General features: G+C 39.7%; 1 protein-coding gene across 1 annotated transcript in view; it reads right to left on the bottom strand.

Moving 5' to 3' along the window:
* Positions 1-8,836: 8,836 nt before the first annotated feature.
* LOC147683948 (maltase-glucoamylase-like) overlaps positions 8,837-17,155 on the bottom strand; it is a 588,456-nt gene continuing 580,137 nt past the window's right edge. The window contains exon 71 of the mRNA XM_086944339.1: positions 8,837-9,130. Within this exon, the coding sequence (XP_086800465.1) occupies positions 9,059-9,130 (72 nt within the window). The 3' untranslated portion in view covers positions 8,837-9,058. The remainder of the gene's footprint in view (positions 9,131-17,155) is intronic.

Raw genomic sequence — 17,155 nt, 5'->3', positions numbered from 1 at the left:
ATACACAATTACCTAATTAATAAAAAACAATTATTGGAGGTCACTGAAAGCGATATCTGGACATGTTTATACTCCTCCAAAAATAAATCCACAATAAGCGAAGCTTACAAGCTCTTTGTTGGATTTAAATCAAATGATTGTACTAAACTGGCTGACAAATGGAGCAGAATGCTGGGGTCAAATATAACATCTAAACAGATTGAGAGTTCTTTAATAAATATCAATAAACGAGTGCGATCTTCAAACCTTAGACTACAACAATTTAGAACAACCTGTATGTTGTACTATACCCCGGAAATAATATCAAAATGGCCATCTAATAATAATATATATAGTGATCGCACAAAATGCCCTAAATGCTCTGCCGAAGCAGCTGACTTAGCACATGTTTTATTCTCATGCCCGAATCTCAAAACTTTTTGGCAGGATGTAGAAAAAGTTCTTAAACTGAAACATATTCAGCTACCTACATTTACGGCCACTTCTGTTTTGCTAGATACTTACTCGGCATCTTTTCCACAAGCCGCTTTGGCCACGATATTAATGTCCTGTGCTAAGCTAACTTTGGCCAGAGCATGGATTAGTCCAGAAATACCTAAGGTCTGGGATTGGTGGGCCCTGGTAGTCGAGATATACTCAATGGAGCTAGCTCTAGCTAAAATCAGGGGCTTACAGTCATTGAAAAAGCACCAAAAAATTTGGGGTACTTTTATAGATTTATGATGCTTTATTTTGTATATATTATATTTTCCCTTCTCTTGTGATTTAGGGGTGATTATTTTCAAAACAATATTTCATGATTTAGCTGTATTTTTCTTTTTTTTTTTTTTTATATGGAAATAATTTATGTATGAACTACTTATGAATTAATCCACTCATCCCTTGTACGCCTGCAAACAATAAAAACATTTAAAAAAAAAAAAAAAGGAATCTTTGAAGGGGGAGGGATTGGTGAGGTTAAGTATTTTGGGCATTCTTATTCATCAGTGAGAAACATTTAATGTTCTTGATATACTTACCATTATTTTGAGCATTTTATTCTCAGAGTTGTTTAGGCATCCTGCTGCTTCACAGGCGCATGTGATACCAACATTTTTTTCTTGGGCTACACACCAATACCTGGTTCTAGTATCCTGGAATAATCATTGTTACCTATTTACTACATCTACAACCTCAACCAACATTGACAGTTTCTCTAGTAGCTTCCCCTCAGCTCTGTTTTTCTGCATTTTCTCTTTCCACCCTCCATTCTCCACCCACGCTCAGGTTTATTGCTCTGCAACACAGAAAAAATTCTTTGTCAGTGCAAACAACTTACTGACTGCTGACTGATACCATGATTAGCCCCACCTTCTCCCCTACATTTTGCCACTATTTTTGAAGGTAATACATGATCTTGCACTGCGCACATCAATCCAGTCAATAATTGAAATAGGCATGGAAGGTGCATGGATTGGGTATCATAACTGCAGTGGTGGAAACCATTGACTTACCCAAAAAACTTGCGAAATTAAATTCATCAGACACAAACTGGGGCTGGAAATTGATGGGACCACTTAAATGTCTCTTCATTGATTCTGTCAAATAGTATGCAGGGCTTAAGGTGACATCCCAATGACTTCAAGGATGTCCTGGGGTCACTACGCCATCCAGATGGTGCTGGAATTGACATGTGTGACCTTGGATGAGTTTATTTTGTTGGAAGAGAACATTTGCCATGTGAGTCTCTGAAATTGTTGTTGATGTGTGATGATTTAACCGCTTGATCCCCCTCATCAATTAATAATGCAAACAGTGACCTCTCTTTCTTGTAATACGTTCCCAGGTTTACCTTTAGGCAAGATGGTATTTTAAAGGCTTCGAAGTACAGAATTTCAATCTAATTTACCTCTTTTTCAAGCAGATTCATTAGGCTTTGATTTCAACTCATCCGGGTGTGATAATTATGGCACATTTCAAAATCTTATACCCAGGTATTTATATTTTAATAGGTGTGGCAATTTGGGTTTTTCGTGGTAAAACATTGAAAGTGGAATATAACATGGATTTTGCTTCTTTGCGGCTCCAAAAAATACATGCTCTGGTATTTTCTGCACTTTTCCTTGAGGTAAATAGAATTCGATTTGATCTGTTAATATCTAAGGGCCATATGCTTCAAGCAAATTCGCATTCAGTATCAAAGAAAAGCTGGTGCAAAACAAGGAATCACAAATTTTGCTATTCCTTAAATGCAATGTATGAAGCCAAAAAAATATGCAAATTGTCCTTAAGGAATCGCAAATTACCACCAACTTGAAGTTCGTGCTATTTTGAGAATTGCTTGAAAAATGCAATTTTTTGCATTTTTCAAAGTGCCATGTGACGCACATACATGCCCTTAGGGCATATATGTGCACCACATGTGCACCCATGCTTATTTCAGGGGTGCAACAGGGTGTCCTTTGGACACCCCTGCACCCTTGAAATTATTCTCAATTTGCGATTCTCAAATTGCGAATCGCAAATTGAGAATAACTTCACATTCATTCCTATTGGCCTCCTGGCCCATAGAAATGAATGGGAAACTATTCCTTAATTGCGATTCGAAATTTGCTAATCGCAATTAAGGAATACTAAGGATTTGCAAAAAAATTGCGATTTTCTACATACATCCCAATTTGCGATTCTGAAATAGCGATTTCTAAAAAATCGCTATTTCAGAATCGCAAATCTGGATGATGATACATATGGCCCAAAGTGCGGAAATTGCAGGTTTGAGGACATTATTGCACTTGGTAAGAACCAACTGCTGTAAATTCAACGCATCTTGTTATTAGGACCCTTGTGCAAAATACTGTTTGCACCCGGCTCGCAAAATCATGAGGCACTCATAAGGAATGCTAATTCATCTCATCTCACGTTATTGCTCACTACCTGTTTAGTGTGGAGTTGGATTAAAAGTTTAATGGTTAAATACGTCACCTTTAATTAGAGATCCTTTTCTCTCACCCACCTTCTTTACTGTATCTCCTTGTAGCAGCATGGCACTGGGATTCCAATGTCAGCCCTTAGACATGAGCTGGGCATGAATAACATGAACGCTAGTACAGCACTTAAACTACTTTTATTCTGGAATCTAATATGGTCCAAATCAAGAGTATCAACCTACCTCAAGCTAATTGGTGACCTTTGGGAAATTAGCACTTCTCACAAGCTTCAGTAGCTTAAACATATTGGGCCCGATTCACAGAACTAACTTAAGACAAAATCCTAAACTTACTACTTTTGGTATTCACAGAAGTTAGGAGTTTGTCTTAAGAAAGACTTAAGACAGACTTAAGACAGGATTTTATCTTAAGTCTGTCTTAAGACAAACTAATGGTGGCTGCAGCAGAGCTGCGCAGCAGATGACACAGCTGGCACACTGATGGCACACCTTAAGGAAAGAGCTCGTATGAACCTGCCAATGACTGGTCCATGCCCAACTCCACAAACCATGTTCCATCCACTCCCAGGACCAACACCTCTGCTGCACTCTGCACCCTTGACATCATACATTGCTGCAATCACTTCTACCGTTCCTCACCTCTCTCCATTGGAGGACCTTTTACCTGCAGGACCGGACACTTCACCTACTGCACTACACACACTCGCACTCCTCCTCACCCCCCTCTGACCATACCACAGACTACACCAACAGCATACCAGCAGATCACTTGCACGCAACACGCATTCACTCGCTTAACACTTCATTGAGTTCTGGGACCTCATTGACTCACTTGCACTCGACATTCTCCCGGAAGGATATAGGATCAACAACTGTGACTGTATTAGCAAACCAGGAGGATGAATCACCATCATCCACAGAGACTCCATTCAATGCACCACCTTCACAAATGACACCACCATAACCATAGAACACAAGAACTGCAAACACCAGATCAATGAAAGAACAATCATCAGGGGAACCATCATGTGCCACCCACCAGGACAATGAACCAACTTCACAAATCTCATTGCAGACTACCTCGCCCATCTTGCCGTTGACTCCAAACATTACATGCTCCTCATAGACCTCAATTTCCATCTAGATGACCTCACAGACCCCAATGCCACAGACTCCTTCAACTGCCTAGACAACACTGGACTCTCCCAACTCCTCTACAACCCACACACACAGCGGACACACACTCAACCCCATTCTCACCTCCAGTGACAGAATCAAACACAGCCACAATACCCAGAAAACCTGGATGGACTACTCTGCAGTACATTTCAGCGACACTACTTCACAGCCCCTCCGAGGAAGTCCCAGCATACCCAGCACAACTAGTGCAAAGGCTCAGAGTCACATTGGATCAAAATAGTCATATTCAACCTGCTGGAACCCACCAGTAGCCTGGACTTCAGTGTCAGAAACCTCAACACATGGATCACAGACTGCACCAAAACCCTTGCACCAGCCAAACACACCCAACAAAGAAAAACAAACAAGAAAGCAAGATTTAATTCTGAAGACCTCAGGAACTCCAAATGTCAGTGCAAACAACTTCAGAAGAGACGGAGAACTCGCAAAGACACCACTGCTAGGATCACGTACAAAGCGGCCCTCAAGCACTAACACCTCAGCTATGGAAACAAGGAAAAAACCCTCATCAGCAAGAATCATAATGAACTTCATCAATTGGAATGTCTTGCATTGCGGAGGGGTAACAATTACTATTCCCACTCCAGCAAGTGCAACAGTAGGTAAAGTGTTGGATAGCGTAGAGGAATAATTTAGTATTCCCACTCCGAGTGCAACAGTAGGAAAAGTGTTGGATTGCATAGGGGTATTATTTACTATTCCCACTCAAGCAAAATAACTCAAATTAACTATCAAACAATTCATTATTATTTTTTTTACCTCCACCATATTCCCCTATAAATGACACCACCAATATTGTAAAACATAACGCGATTAACATAATTATTTAATTAATTAAAAGTAACAAGCAATTCAAAAACAGTCAATAATAAACTAGTTCACACTATTAACATTATAAAACAACCTAAATAAATATTATAATAAAAAACAAAAAAACAAAAAACAAATAATACATTTAAAATACTTCCCACCCTACCCCCCTAGAATCCCACAACCCGCTCCTAAAAAATAACACAATTAAGATATTTACCAATTAATTATTAATAATTAACAACCAATCAATGGAATAATAATTAATTAATTACTACAAATGACAATATAAAATATTAACTACACAACTATTAATTGATAACACATATGTATTAATTAATTAAAATTAAATTACCTCCCAACATATTCCCCTAAAAACCCATAACCCGCTTCGGAACAAAAATGCTAAATTACATTAAAATATATCAATAACTTCTAAAATTATTAATAAATGTATTAAAATTAAATTACTTCCCACCTTATTCTCCTATAAAGCCACAACCAGCTATGGAACTAAATTGCAAAATGCACTTTAAAAAAAAAAAAAATAACTTCTAAAAATGTAACACATGTATTAAAAAACAAATGCAATACTCATAAAAAAAATAGAACACATAAATGTAAAATACACACTAAATCAAAAACGATATTTTTAACAACTATGCTTTTGCTAACAATATTAATTACTTCGCTATTTTGAAAAACTATATTACTTACCTTTAACTCAATATTCTTGACAATGATATTCTGACTGTCGATATTTTTGCAGTCCGAGATTTTGGACTTGATATTACTTCTACTCGATATTTCCTACTCGATATTATGTCTGTTTACCATGACAGACACCTAGCTGTCCAAATGGCGCCAACTCACCCACCAAGACACATCCAAGACAGTTCACTCCGACATCTGCCATCACCACATCTTCGACCTCTTTGGCTCCAAGATCAGCCTTGAACTCATGAACATCATCAATGCCTCAATATCCACAGCTACCTTCCCAGATGACTGGAAACATGCAGTGGTCATCACCCTCCAAAAGAAACCATCAGCTAAATCCAGTGACCTCAAAAGCTACTGCCCCATCTCACAACTACTTTTCCAGTCAAAAGCCATTGAGAAAGCAGTCAAACAGCAACTTGCTAAATACCTGGAACAACACCTACTCCTGGACAGCTTAAAAACCGATTTCACAGCAATGACAGCACCGAAACAGCCCTCATCGCAGTTATGAACAACATCTGCACCATACTCAACCAATGCGAGATAGCTGCACTCAATCCCCTCGACCTTTCTTCAATCTTTAAAACCGTCTCACACCACATACTTGTCACCCGACTCCACCAAACCAGAATCGGGGAACAGCAGTCAAGTGAATCACCTCCTTTCTTACAGAAAGAACCAGAAGATTACAAATCACTAATTTCACCTATGAAGCGAACATAATCATCTTCAAAGTCTGAAAGGGATCGTCTCTCAGCCCTACCCTATTCAACCCCTCCATCAGCAAACATTATCAGATCCTACGGACTCAACATCTTCTCCTATGCCAACAACATACAACTCATCCTCTCCCTCTCTAAAGACCCCACCAACACCAGGAATAACTTCTACACTTCATGACCAGCATTGCAGACTGGATGAAAGAGATCTGCCTGAAGCTTAACATCAAAAAGATGGAGATTCTGATCTTCGGAAGCAAGCACTACCCATGGGACTCCTCATGATGGCCCTCAGAGTTCTGTCCCACACTAACAACGACTAAGCATGACAAAAACCTAGGAATCATCCTCCACAGCAAAGATTCAATGGTATCACACATTGAATTCTAGTGACATTATTCTGCTACTTCCTCCTGTGTATGCTATGCAAGACCTTCAAGTGTCTTCCCAGGATTCAAGGAGCACCGTCACCCAGGCCCTTAGGTAGACTGGATTACAACAACACACTCTATATAGAAACACCAGCCCACCTTCAACAAAGACTCTTGACCATCCTGAATGCCACCACCAGACTCATCCTTGACCTCCCTTGTTGCACCTACATCAACCCCCATCAGGCAGCTACCCTGGCTCCCGGTCCAATAACAATCCCAGGTCAAGCTCCTCACACACACATTAAAGGCAATCAACAACACAGGACCCTCCTACCTCAACCATCGCCTCAACTTCCTCCAACCCTCCAGGCACGTTCGCTCGGTCTCTCTCTCTCACTAACCCATGCATGTACGAATACGCAGAGTTGGAGGCTGATCTTTCTCCTACTTCTTAGTGGAGGCCTGAAACAACTCCCCCTACACATTAGGACCGCCATCTCACTGCTAGAATTCCAAAAGGTGCTGAAGACCTGGCTCTTCATCAAGTATACTAGTCCCTCAATCTTTCTCAGCCAGACTCAGATAACACCCTCCTAGTACATGGATACCTTCACAGGTGATAAGCCACACACACAAAATAATGTATCCTGTTACCACATTAAGTCTTACCATGTGCAATAGAATACATCACTATGCTATGGCAATTACTATGTAAAGAAAATCTTCCATGCACCTTCCTTATAAAGTAGGAAGAAGGAACAGTGTAATTGTCCACGTTTTAAATTCCCAGTGGCATAGTGCATTGTCCTTGCACTCATTTCTTGCCAAATAAACTATAGTGCTCTAATAGCTTTGAAATTTCTGTTCAAGTCTTTGACTTAGACCATTGGAGGTTAGTGATGTCAGCTATGTAGGTTGAAGGGGGTAAGCAAAATATTTCTGTGCTGGAAAGGTTTAGATTAACAGTACTGAGACATACTAGAGAATATTGGACCATGGCTGTGTTATCTAGGCAGCAGTTATTTAACAAGGAGGGGCATGCACCACAGGTAGGAAAGGGTGTGACAAGAAGGTATTACAATAGGTAGAAAATTCTACATTTGGGGTTAAACAAATCGATCACACTTAGGGCCCGATAAAAGATTGGCGGTGCAGCACCAGGGCCTCCCCACCATTGCACTGCCAAACCCATGGTGAGGTCGCCTGCCAGGATTGGAGTTTCCTCCTGTCTGGCAGGCTTTTATTTGTGCGTTTCCACAGCAATGGGAATACCAAAAACAGTAACTGCACTGTATGGACTGAAAGGTCCATGCCGAGCAGGAACTGGTGTGCATGCACAGGGGGGCACATGTTGTGCCCCCCTGTGTGCATTCACAGGGTGATGAGGTGGCCGGGGTTTTCATGGAGGAGGAACAGCCATCAATAACCTGGTGGAGAGGAAACTCCTAACATGCTTGGCAGGACAGCAGCAGTCCCACCAAGCATATATGAATGCCCTACACCACCTCAACACTGCCAAGGAACGGCGGTTCCCTGGTGACTGCGGCTGGCTGCTAATAATAAGGTGGTGGGGAGGCCACCCCGCCCGTCCCTGCACCTCCAGACTCGTAATCAGCCCTATGCAGTGGTGCTGAATTAGGTTAAGAGAAAGGGCAGTGAACAATTTATGTCTAGATGGTGACTGTAAATGAAAAAAGGGAAGGCAAGGGCATAAGGTTCTGATAGAAACTTTGCAATGCCCTGACTTCTAATACGATGAGAAGGTTGGCATTTTCCGCAATCCTCATACTTTAAAAGATTGTATTATATAACATCAGCAACCTTTTTTGTATTTTGCATCAAATCTTTTTGTCTTCTGTGATCACAGTGGGCTACGAAACTTCTCATTTAAAGAAAAATTACGTATTTAGAAATCAATTTTGACGAATCCACTTGGTAATCAATGGAATATTAATAAATTTGCTTTGCCTTTAAAGGGACATGCACATATTGCCCTCATGTTAATGACAAAGTATCTGAAATTTGAACCAAACATGTTATATGCCCTCTTGACAACACTGGACACAAATAATCAGTCACAATTATTAGAATGAAAAGCACTGTTTTATTTGGTGCTGGTAAAAGTTCAAATTTTATACTACACTTGTAAATTAATAAACAACCATAAATAAGGAGATATACTTTAATGTTCAAGTTGTTTGCATTCCAATATATCAATTGCCACATTGAGAAATATGTAAATTATATGTACATATTCAATTGTCGAAGAATGCAATGTTTAAAGTTTATTTCCATTGAATTGTTCTTTAGGTTGACCAGGTTACTTGTATTGGTTTATCCATGTTTGCCACTATCGATGTAATATTGATGTTTAATACCTGGAATTGAAGAAATAAACAGTTATAGTCTCTTAAAACCAGTGTGATTTTAACATAAGCTATATGCATTTGACTATTTAAAACTATTGGGTGTAAATACATTTCAAAAGGTATAATGCTCTAGCGCAAATTAAGGAAATAACAGCCACTTTAGAAATGTGCAAAGCAAGAGTCTAGAATGAATATATATATATATATATACCTACCTGAACTGCTGTCAAATGGATAATTAAAGTTCGCTGTGTGCCTATCTGAACTGCTGTCAAATGGATAATTAAAGTTCGCTGTGACACTCTGCCAAACCGTGTGGTGGTCCGTTACTTCTGTGGTCTAAACTGGGAACAGAATTTTGATATATATATATATATATATATATATATATATATATATATATATATATATATATATATATATGCTCTAAATTCTTCCCCACTAGCAAAGAATGATCCGCACTCACGGGGCTGATTTCCAAAGGTTGTTTTATTTTTCAACAACAGACAGACGCGTTTGCGTTTCGGCACACAGCCTTTCTCGATGTCAGTAGCCACTAGACATCGGCATGTATTTAAAACATTAACCCCGCAATAAAGGAAGGAATATAGCTTACTGACATTAACCAGCGCCATCTTGGAGTGATATATGTTATCATTAATATGATCAATCTTATGTATGTTATTTGATTTCTCATACACTTTATATACTCCATAACCCAAGTACATTCAAATGCGTGAGACATAAGCAATTTATCATCATCCCACATGTAAAGTTCTCATTTTTATGTTATGAATTACTTAGTTTCAGAAAAAATTATGCCGTGTATCGGCTATTATCCTCCCTTTGATGTTATTCAAGTCTGTGTTCAAACACGTCAACCATTAGCATACCATCTTTTTTATATCAACATTTCTATACTTTTCTCTTGTTTCATTTTTTTCTCTTATCAAATTCATATTCATAGAGCCCACCAAGGCACATCTCTTGACTTGAAATTTAAATTCAAAATCAAAAGTTAATCTCAAATCCAAAGCAATAACATTATTTCATCCAAATTTGCATCAAAGCACTGTTTCTTATATACATATATACAAATAGAGCTGTCACAGTCACTGCGTCTCTAGCAGTATCATCATTGTGTTATTTCTCTAATATTTATGTTTCAGTATGTACCATGAGATCCTCCCCACTGTTCATACCCCAAGGGGTTTTGGTATGGAGGTCAATAATGTACCTCAATTCCAGTCGAAGTTTCTTTAATCGGTCCCCACCTCTGACACTATCGGGAACTTGGTCAAGTCCAAAACAGAGTAACTGATTCCGATCACTTTTATGTTTTTCCGCAAAATGTCTTGCGACTGGATATGCCTGGTCCACCTTGTCTATTGCCCTCATATGTTCCAATATTCACATTTTAAATGGGTGCACTGTACTACCTATGTAGAGCAACCCACAGGGGCAAACAAGACAGTACACCACATATGGTGTTCTGCAAGTGATAAACTTGCTGATTTTCTTGACCATACTGGTGTCTTGAATAGTATACGTAAGCGCTCTTTTGCTGTTTCAACACGCTTTACATTTATTACAGGGGAAAAAACCCTTCATGTCCTTAAGGGTATTAGTCTTTGATGGTATCTTTTCTAAATGACTTCTTGCCAATTGATTTTGAATGGACCCGGCATTTTTGAATGTGACTAACGGGAAATTGGGAACATCTCCACCTATGACACTATCCGTTTTAAGGATATGGCAGTTTTTTTTCAGCATGTGTTTTAAATGATTTGCCTCTGCTGAATATGGGGTAATCAGTCGGAATTTACCTCCTTCTGTTTTCTTGTTCTTACTTTGACCCAATAACATATCCCTTGTCATTGCTCTTACTTTACACAGTGTTTTGTTCAGGGTGACAGGATTATAACCCCTTACAATAAATCTAGCTACACTCTCGGATGCTGACGTTTCAAAATCACAATCGCGTGTGCAATTCCTTCTGAGTAGCTCCCCATAGGGGATACTTCGGACTAGTTTGGGGGGTGGCTACTCGTTGCATACAATATCGAATTGCCAGCCGTGGCTTTTCGATATAAAGAAGTCTCAATTTTGCACCCAACAACTTGCACTCTTAGGTCCAAGTAGTCCACTGCCACTGGACTAATTGTCCCTGAGTAGTGCAAGTTGTGATCGTTGTCATTTAAATTGGCGATGTAGTGACGTGCAGTCTCCTCTGTTCCTTGCCAGATGATAAATAAATCATCGATATATCGATGCCATTTTATCACCGAGCCACTTGATATGTCATCCTTGTAGGTTCTGGGCACCCGCTCCTCCCACCAGCCAACGAACAAGTTCGCGTAGCTGGGAGCGAAGCAGGTGCCCATCGCCGGACCAGACACCTGTTTGTAGTATTCATCTTCAAAAAGGAAAATGTTGTTAGTTAGGCAAAAATGCAAAAACTCATTCAACATACAATTGTGTTGCACATATCTTGACTGTCTTTTCTTTAGGTAGACAGTAACCGCCTCAATCCCCTTTGAATGTGTAATACAGGTGTAAAGACTCGTTATATCAAGCACAACAAGTAGGTAGTCAGATTGCCATTGTACATTTTGGATTTTATTCAAAAATCCTTGGTGTCTTTCACATGGGAAGATAACTTGGTCACCAATGTTGCCAGAAAATAATCAAGGAACTTTGAAACATGTTCCGTCAGTCCCTTAACCGAAGAGACAATGGGTCTCCGAGGAGGATGCAGGTTGTCTTTATGTATTTTGGGAATGTGGTAGAATGTGGGGCAGGTAGGGTTGGAGTTGCGTAAATATAAATGTTCTTCATTCCCAAACATTCCTTTGTTATACCACTTACTTACTTTGTTGGTATACTTTGAAAGTGGTTTTCTGATAACAACTGCCATCCGATAATTGCCTGATAGCCTCGAGGTGATATTGTTCCCTTGTTTGCACCACCACGTTTCCTCCTTTATCCGAGGGTTTTGTAATAATGGACTTGTCATTTGCCAGTGTGTTCAACGCGTTTTTCTCATCTTGTGAAAGATTCCTTCTATTGATATGTGTCCTCTGTTTTTTACGGAACTGTAGGAGATCCTTCATCATTGCCTCTGAGAAGGTATCTAAGGCATCAAAGGGCATCTGTGGGTTGAAGGTGGAGCACGGCTTGAATGGACTTTCCCTTGGTCCTGCTCTATCCTCACATTAATCGCACGTTGTACCACGTCCTGGCTCATTACATCACCCATCATTACTTCAGTTCTTAAATTCTCCAATGCTTCTATGCCTGGGAAATCATTGACAACAAGATCATCAGTGACTGTTAGTCTCGCCATTGGCTTTTTATTGTCCTTCAAATGTGTTCTAATTTTGAAGTATTTATGTAGTTTCAGCTTTCTTACGAAACTGAAGAGATCAATCCTAGTCTGAGTGTATTCAAGACGGGAATCAGGGCAGAATGTCAATCCCAAACTCAGTACTTTGTGTTCCAAATCAGTAAGTGGTCTTGTTGTTAAATTAAAAATTTACCACCGTGAGATTAGTGGTCTCCACTATCTTCTGTTCGTTCTTCTGCGGTTGGTCCAGGTTGTGCTTTTCGGCTTTCCTACCACCACCGGATCTTCTTGTCCTCCTACGTTTGTTTCCGGGGGCTTGTTTCTCCCCCCTCGTCTCCATGATTGCCCGAGGACTTGAAACTCGGTCTGAAAAGGGGTCTGCTTATTAAATCCGCTTTCGACTTGCATCGCTGGTTCATCACTGGATTCGTTACCCGTCGAGTCAGATTCCGATGTCACAACTGTTTGTGCCGGCATTTTTGTTTTGGAACTTAATTCTTTACGGGAAACATTGAATTTTTTTGTGTAAGTTAGCACTCTGCCCTGAGTATAATCTTGTTCGTCTCTTTGAAACTTTTCTTGCTTGCGAGATTTTATTTTCTGTTCATATTTTGAAAATCTTGGTTTCATTTGTTCCATTGCTTCAGTTATCTTTTTGTCATCTTCCTCTTTGTGCAAATCTTCTTCCAGCTGCTTAATCTCTGCTAGTGTCTTTTCGCGGTCGCTCCATGCGTATTTCACCAACAACCCCAATGTTCCTTTGCAATAGTGGGCCGTGTGTTCTGCCCAGTCGGTCAATATTTGGGGATCAGGGTTCTCATACAAGGGGACAGTATACACTCTTAATCCTCTTGGGACTCTGTCCACCTCAATGTATCCCTGTAAGCTTGTAGCCTCCCACCATTTCCTGATCTCGCGTTCATATAAATATATATATATATATGTTAGAAAATGCATTACTGACATTGTTTATTTAGGAAATATACTTTAAATTCCAATGTTTATGTGGTCAATGAAGATAATTTATATAGAAACTGATGCTATCTAAAACGTAATAAAAGAATGGTGAATGGTGAATTGAATAATGAGCTTCTGCTATTGAAGAATATGTAACATTTATATAGGAGGACTAATTCAACTGTCATAAAATAGTCATTTCCGAGAATCGTTTTGAGTATGCCATTGCATCCAATTTTAGAGTTCCTTTCTCGGTTACATTTTTGAAGAAATACAAAAAACAACAATTCTTATTTCTCATATAATATTACACCGTAAGCAATATTCAAGAGAATTCTGCAGAAAAACATATGGATACTAAAAAATCAATATCACCAAAATACCAAGAGTTAAATTTTTTTTAGTGATTTTGGAAGCTGTGGAAACATGTCACAATACCTTTATGCAAGTGCCAGACAAATATTTGCAACATTTGCAATATTTATATACCTTGTTTCTGAGATCAACTGGCCCAAGTGTAAAGGCCTGCAGTTTATTCATGGTACAATAAAGGAAGTGCTTTTTTAGACCATTTATTGAGTGGCTAAGGAATTGAGAAATGTGGAGAACACATTAAATTGGAGTGTGGCTGACATGTTCAATGCCCATGGAGATGGTGGTACAAGGCATGATGGCATTTACTAAACTGGATGTCAATCGTGAGTAAGTGTGACATTTAAAAAATGTCAGTTACTGCAACACGTTCCCATAGTTCTGTCATGAACACCTTTTGTGTGCTTACAAGATGTTCATGCAATGAATAAATTGAGACACTGACAGGTGCCTAGGGCATGGCATGCACCCATGATTTGACCTATAAAAGACATTATGGAGTAGAAAAAAGAAAGTATAACATTCTACATGAAGAAGTATAATATTTCGCTCTTATAATTTTATTCCCAGTGCCTCTGTATTTATGCTCCAATTGGTTGCCATTCCACACTATAGTTCTCGTTTTATTTTTCAAACAAGGTTTAAAAAAAACAATTCAAGTAACTGTCTCGTAGTAGTGTGTCATCTTACACAGACCGCGTTATTGTGCATAAGAAGTAACAAGGCACGACATATCGGAGGTATTGGTCTGATGTGCTGAGCAGATATGAAATAAAAAGAGGGAAGGATCCACGTCAAATTTAGAATTGTGCCAGGTTTCCGTATGCCAAATCACTTTCCAATGTTCCTGGGTTTTGGCATTAACAATGGTTGTGAGATGTTCTTAATTTTTTACTCCAACAAAAATTTCTCTCTAGACTAGGGGATCATTTTCACTGAATAAAAGGGTAATTTTACTGGACAGTGTATGCAAATATTCCTCCTTTGGTTTATACTTTGGTAATATTTACTATTCAATATGGCAGACTTTTTTGCACATAATTTCTCTGCAAGTTAGCACTGTGCAGTGTTTTTTCTATGTACAATTTGGAACAGAACAACCACACTTTTTTGTTGCTTTTTACAAATCTTTGCTAAGGTTGAAAAAAACGTTGTAACTTCATGACTCTCAGCTATCATACATGCGGTGCGCGTTTAGCCCAGGACTGATACAACATAGTAAAAATGTGCATTTGGACTTATCAAAGAATCTCCCAGCTGGGGTCAGACAAAGAATTGTACGTCTCTCTGCTATGACAAGTACAATATTCTAGTTACCAGTATCAATAACCCCAAACGTAAAATTTCAAGAGCATGAATTGGCAACTTATATGATAAAATATTTTTGCCTCATCACCTGAGTGTTTAGTGTCCAAATACATAATAATGTTTTAGGTCATGGGAGCTGATTATGTACTTGTTTTTACTGTATCCCACAGGTGATCTAACATTGGGCAGTGAATCCAATCTTTTAGTGATAGTTTTTCTCTAATGAGGACTGCTAGGCCCTACTACACATAGTGCCAGGAGTGGAGCGGGGAGTGGTTGCAACAGTCAGGTACAGCCACTTTATGAACTCCTGGGGCACTACAGTATTACAGAATGGGTGAAAAGGTTTGTGCAGCCCCTTTTGGAATACTGATAGCACCATTGCACATAGAGGGCCATATTTAATAAAGGTTCACACAATACAGGACAGCAAGCAAAGTTGTTGCTCTGTGTTGTGAGGATAGTTGAACCGAGATATGACATTCTTCAGCTCTCTACCCAGACTTGTGCACTTGAGGCTGCCTAGCACCAAATCAGGCATCCTTGCACGGTGGTTTAAGGAGGCCTGAATTCAGAGCAGGATTTATTTTTGTGCAGGAATGTTTATCTTCAGGCACAAAAACAATCCCGAGACAGCTCCTTCTTACTGTGTGTACTGCAGAATGCATGATGCATTAAAAGAAGACGTAACAAGGAGAAATAAACATATTTCTCCTCATTACTCCAAGGTCCGGGTGGTGGACCATTTTCTTGCAAACCCCAGTTTACTGATTTGAGTACATCTGGGATTGCATCAATTTCCATGGGTGGATGCATTAGAATGGCCTTTCTCCACCCATGGGACGCTCATCACAAAATATAATGCAATACATTAGATGCTGATTCATTACGTTACATTGTTTTTCAAAGTCAAGCAAGACAGCACAAATCACTCTCTGTGTAGCTCTGTAAATCCTACTTAAACCATGATGTTCTCTTTCATCTGCTGTGCAATGTTACGGGGACGGATAGCCTTAGTAAATCTGGGCTGCAGCGCAAGCACTATTCTGAGAGGATCCCTTTCCTTGCTCTAAGGTGTGGCCCTGAGCAAATGAGGAAATCCCTTTTGTCATATTACTGACGTGGGTGCAGATGAAGCATTGTCTTAGGAGGTGCACTAACAGTGGGCCAAAAAAAGGTGGCACACTGTCAGAGCTTCCCCTTAGGGCAGCCCTTTTGAGGGGTGAATTGGGGACTAATGGATCCCCCAGACATCCCCCTGCAAGTGGGTGCAGACACTCACTCCACGCTAACCCATCTCTAAAGTGCATGCTGCCGACACAGAGAAACACTGAGTGACTTTGAAGCAACCACTCTATCTTGGAGCTCTATACTTTACTGAATGGACTGCCCCCAGGGCGGTGCAAGTTCCTAGCTGCTTTGGGGAGCACCACTTTCATTGTAATACTGTACAATATCCCAACTTGAAGCCTGGAACCCTTGTTGAAAGGTGCTTTGTGAAGCAAACAAGGACAGTGTGCCGTATATGTAATACAATCCCTGGTAGTAATAAAATTAATTACATCAATAATGTATGTACTGTCACTGGTAAGGGTAGGTAAAGCCTATAAAACAACTATCATTTCCAGTGTGAATCATTACTTACCACAAGCATGCATTCTCTGATTTACAGTCTGTGAAAGTGGGAGGTGGAATCGCTATTATATACAGAGACACTCTGAATATTAGAGTCCTAGAACAAGTGATGCTCCCTACTATGGAAGTACTCATCTTTCATCTAAAAATAAATTCAAAAACACAATGGAAAGGAGCCCTAGTTTACCGTCCACCTGGACCCAATGCTGGTTTCTCCCTTGCCCTCACTGAATTATTAGCCCCCCATCTGAAAGCTAATGAAAACTTCATTTTACTTGGAGATTTTAACTTTCATATTGACACTGCTGACCATCAGGACACTAATGTATTCCTCACTGATCTTGCCTTGCTAGGGTTACATCCTAGAAATAGTGGCCCTACTCACTCGGGTGGTCACACTTTGGACTTGATTCTCA

The sequence above is a fragment of the Lissotriton vulgaris genome, chromosome 11 (assembly GCF_964263255.1).
Source record: "Lissotriton vulgaris chromosome 11, aLisVul1.2, whole genome shotgun sequence".
NCBI lineage: Eukaryota > Metazoa > Chordata > Amphibia > Caudata > Salamandridae > Lissotriton > Lissotriton vulgaris.
Note: the sequence above shows the minus strand (reverse complement) of the source record. Positions and strands in the feature narration are given on the sequence as shown.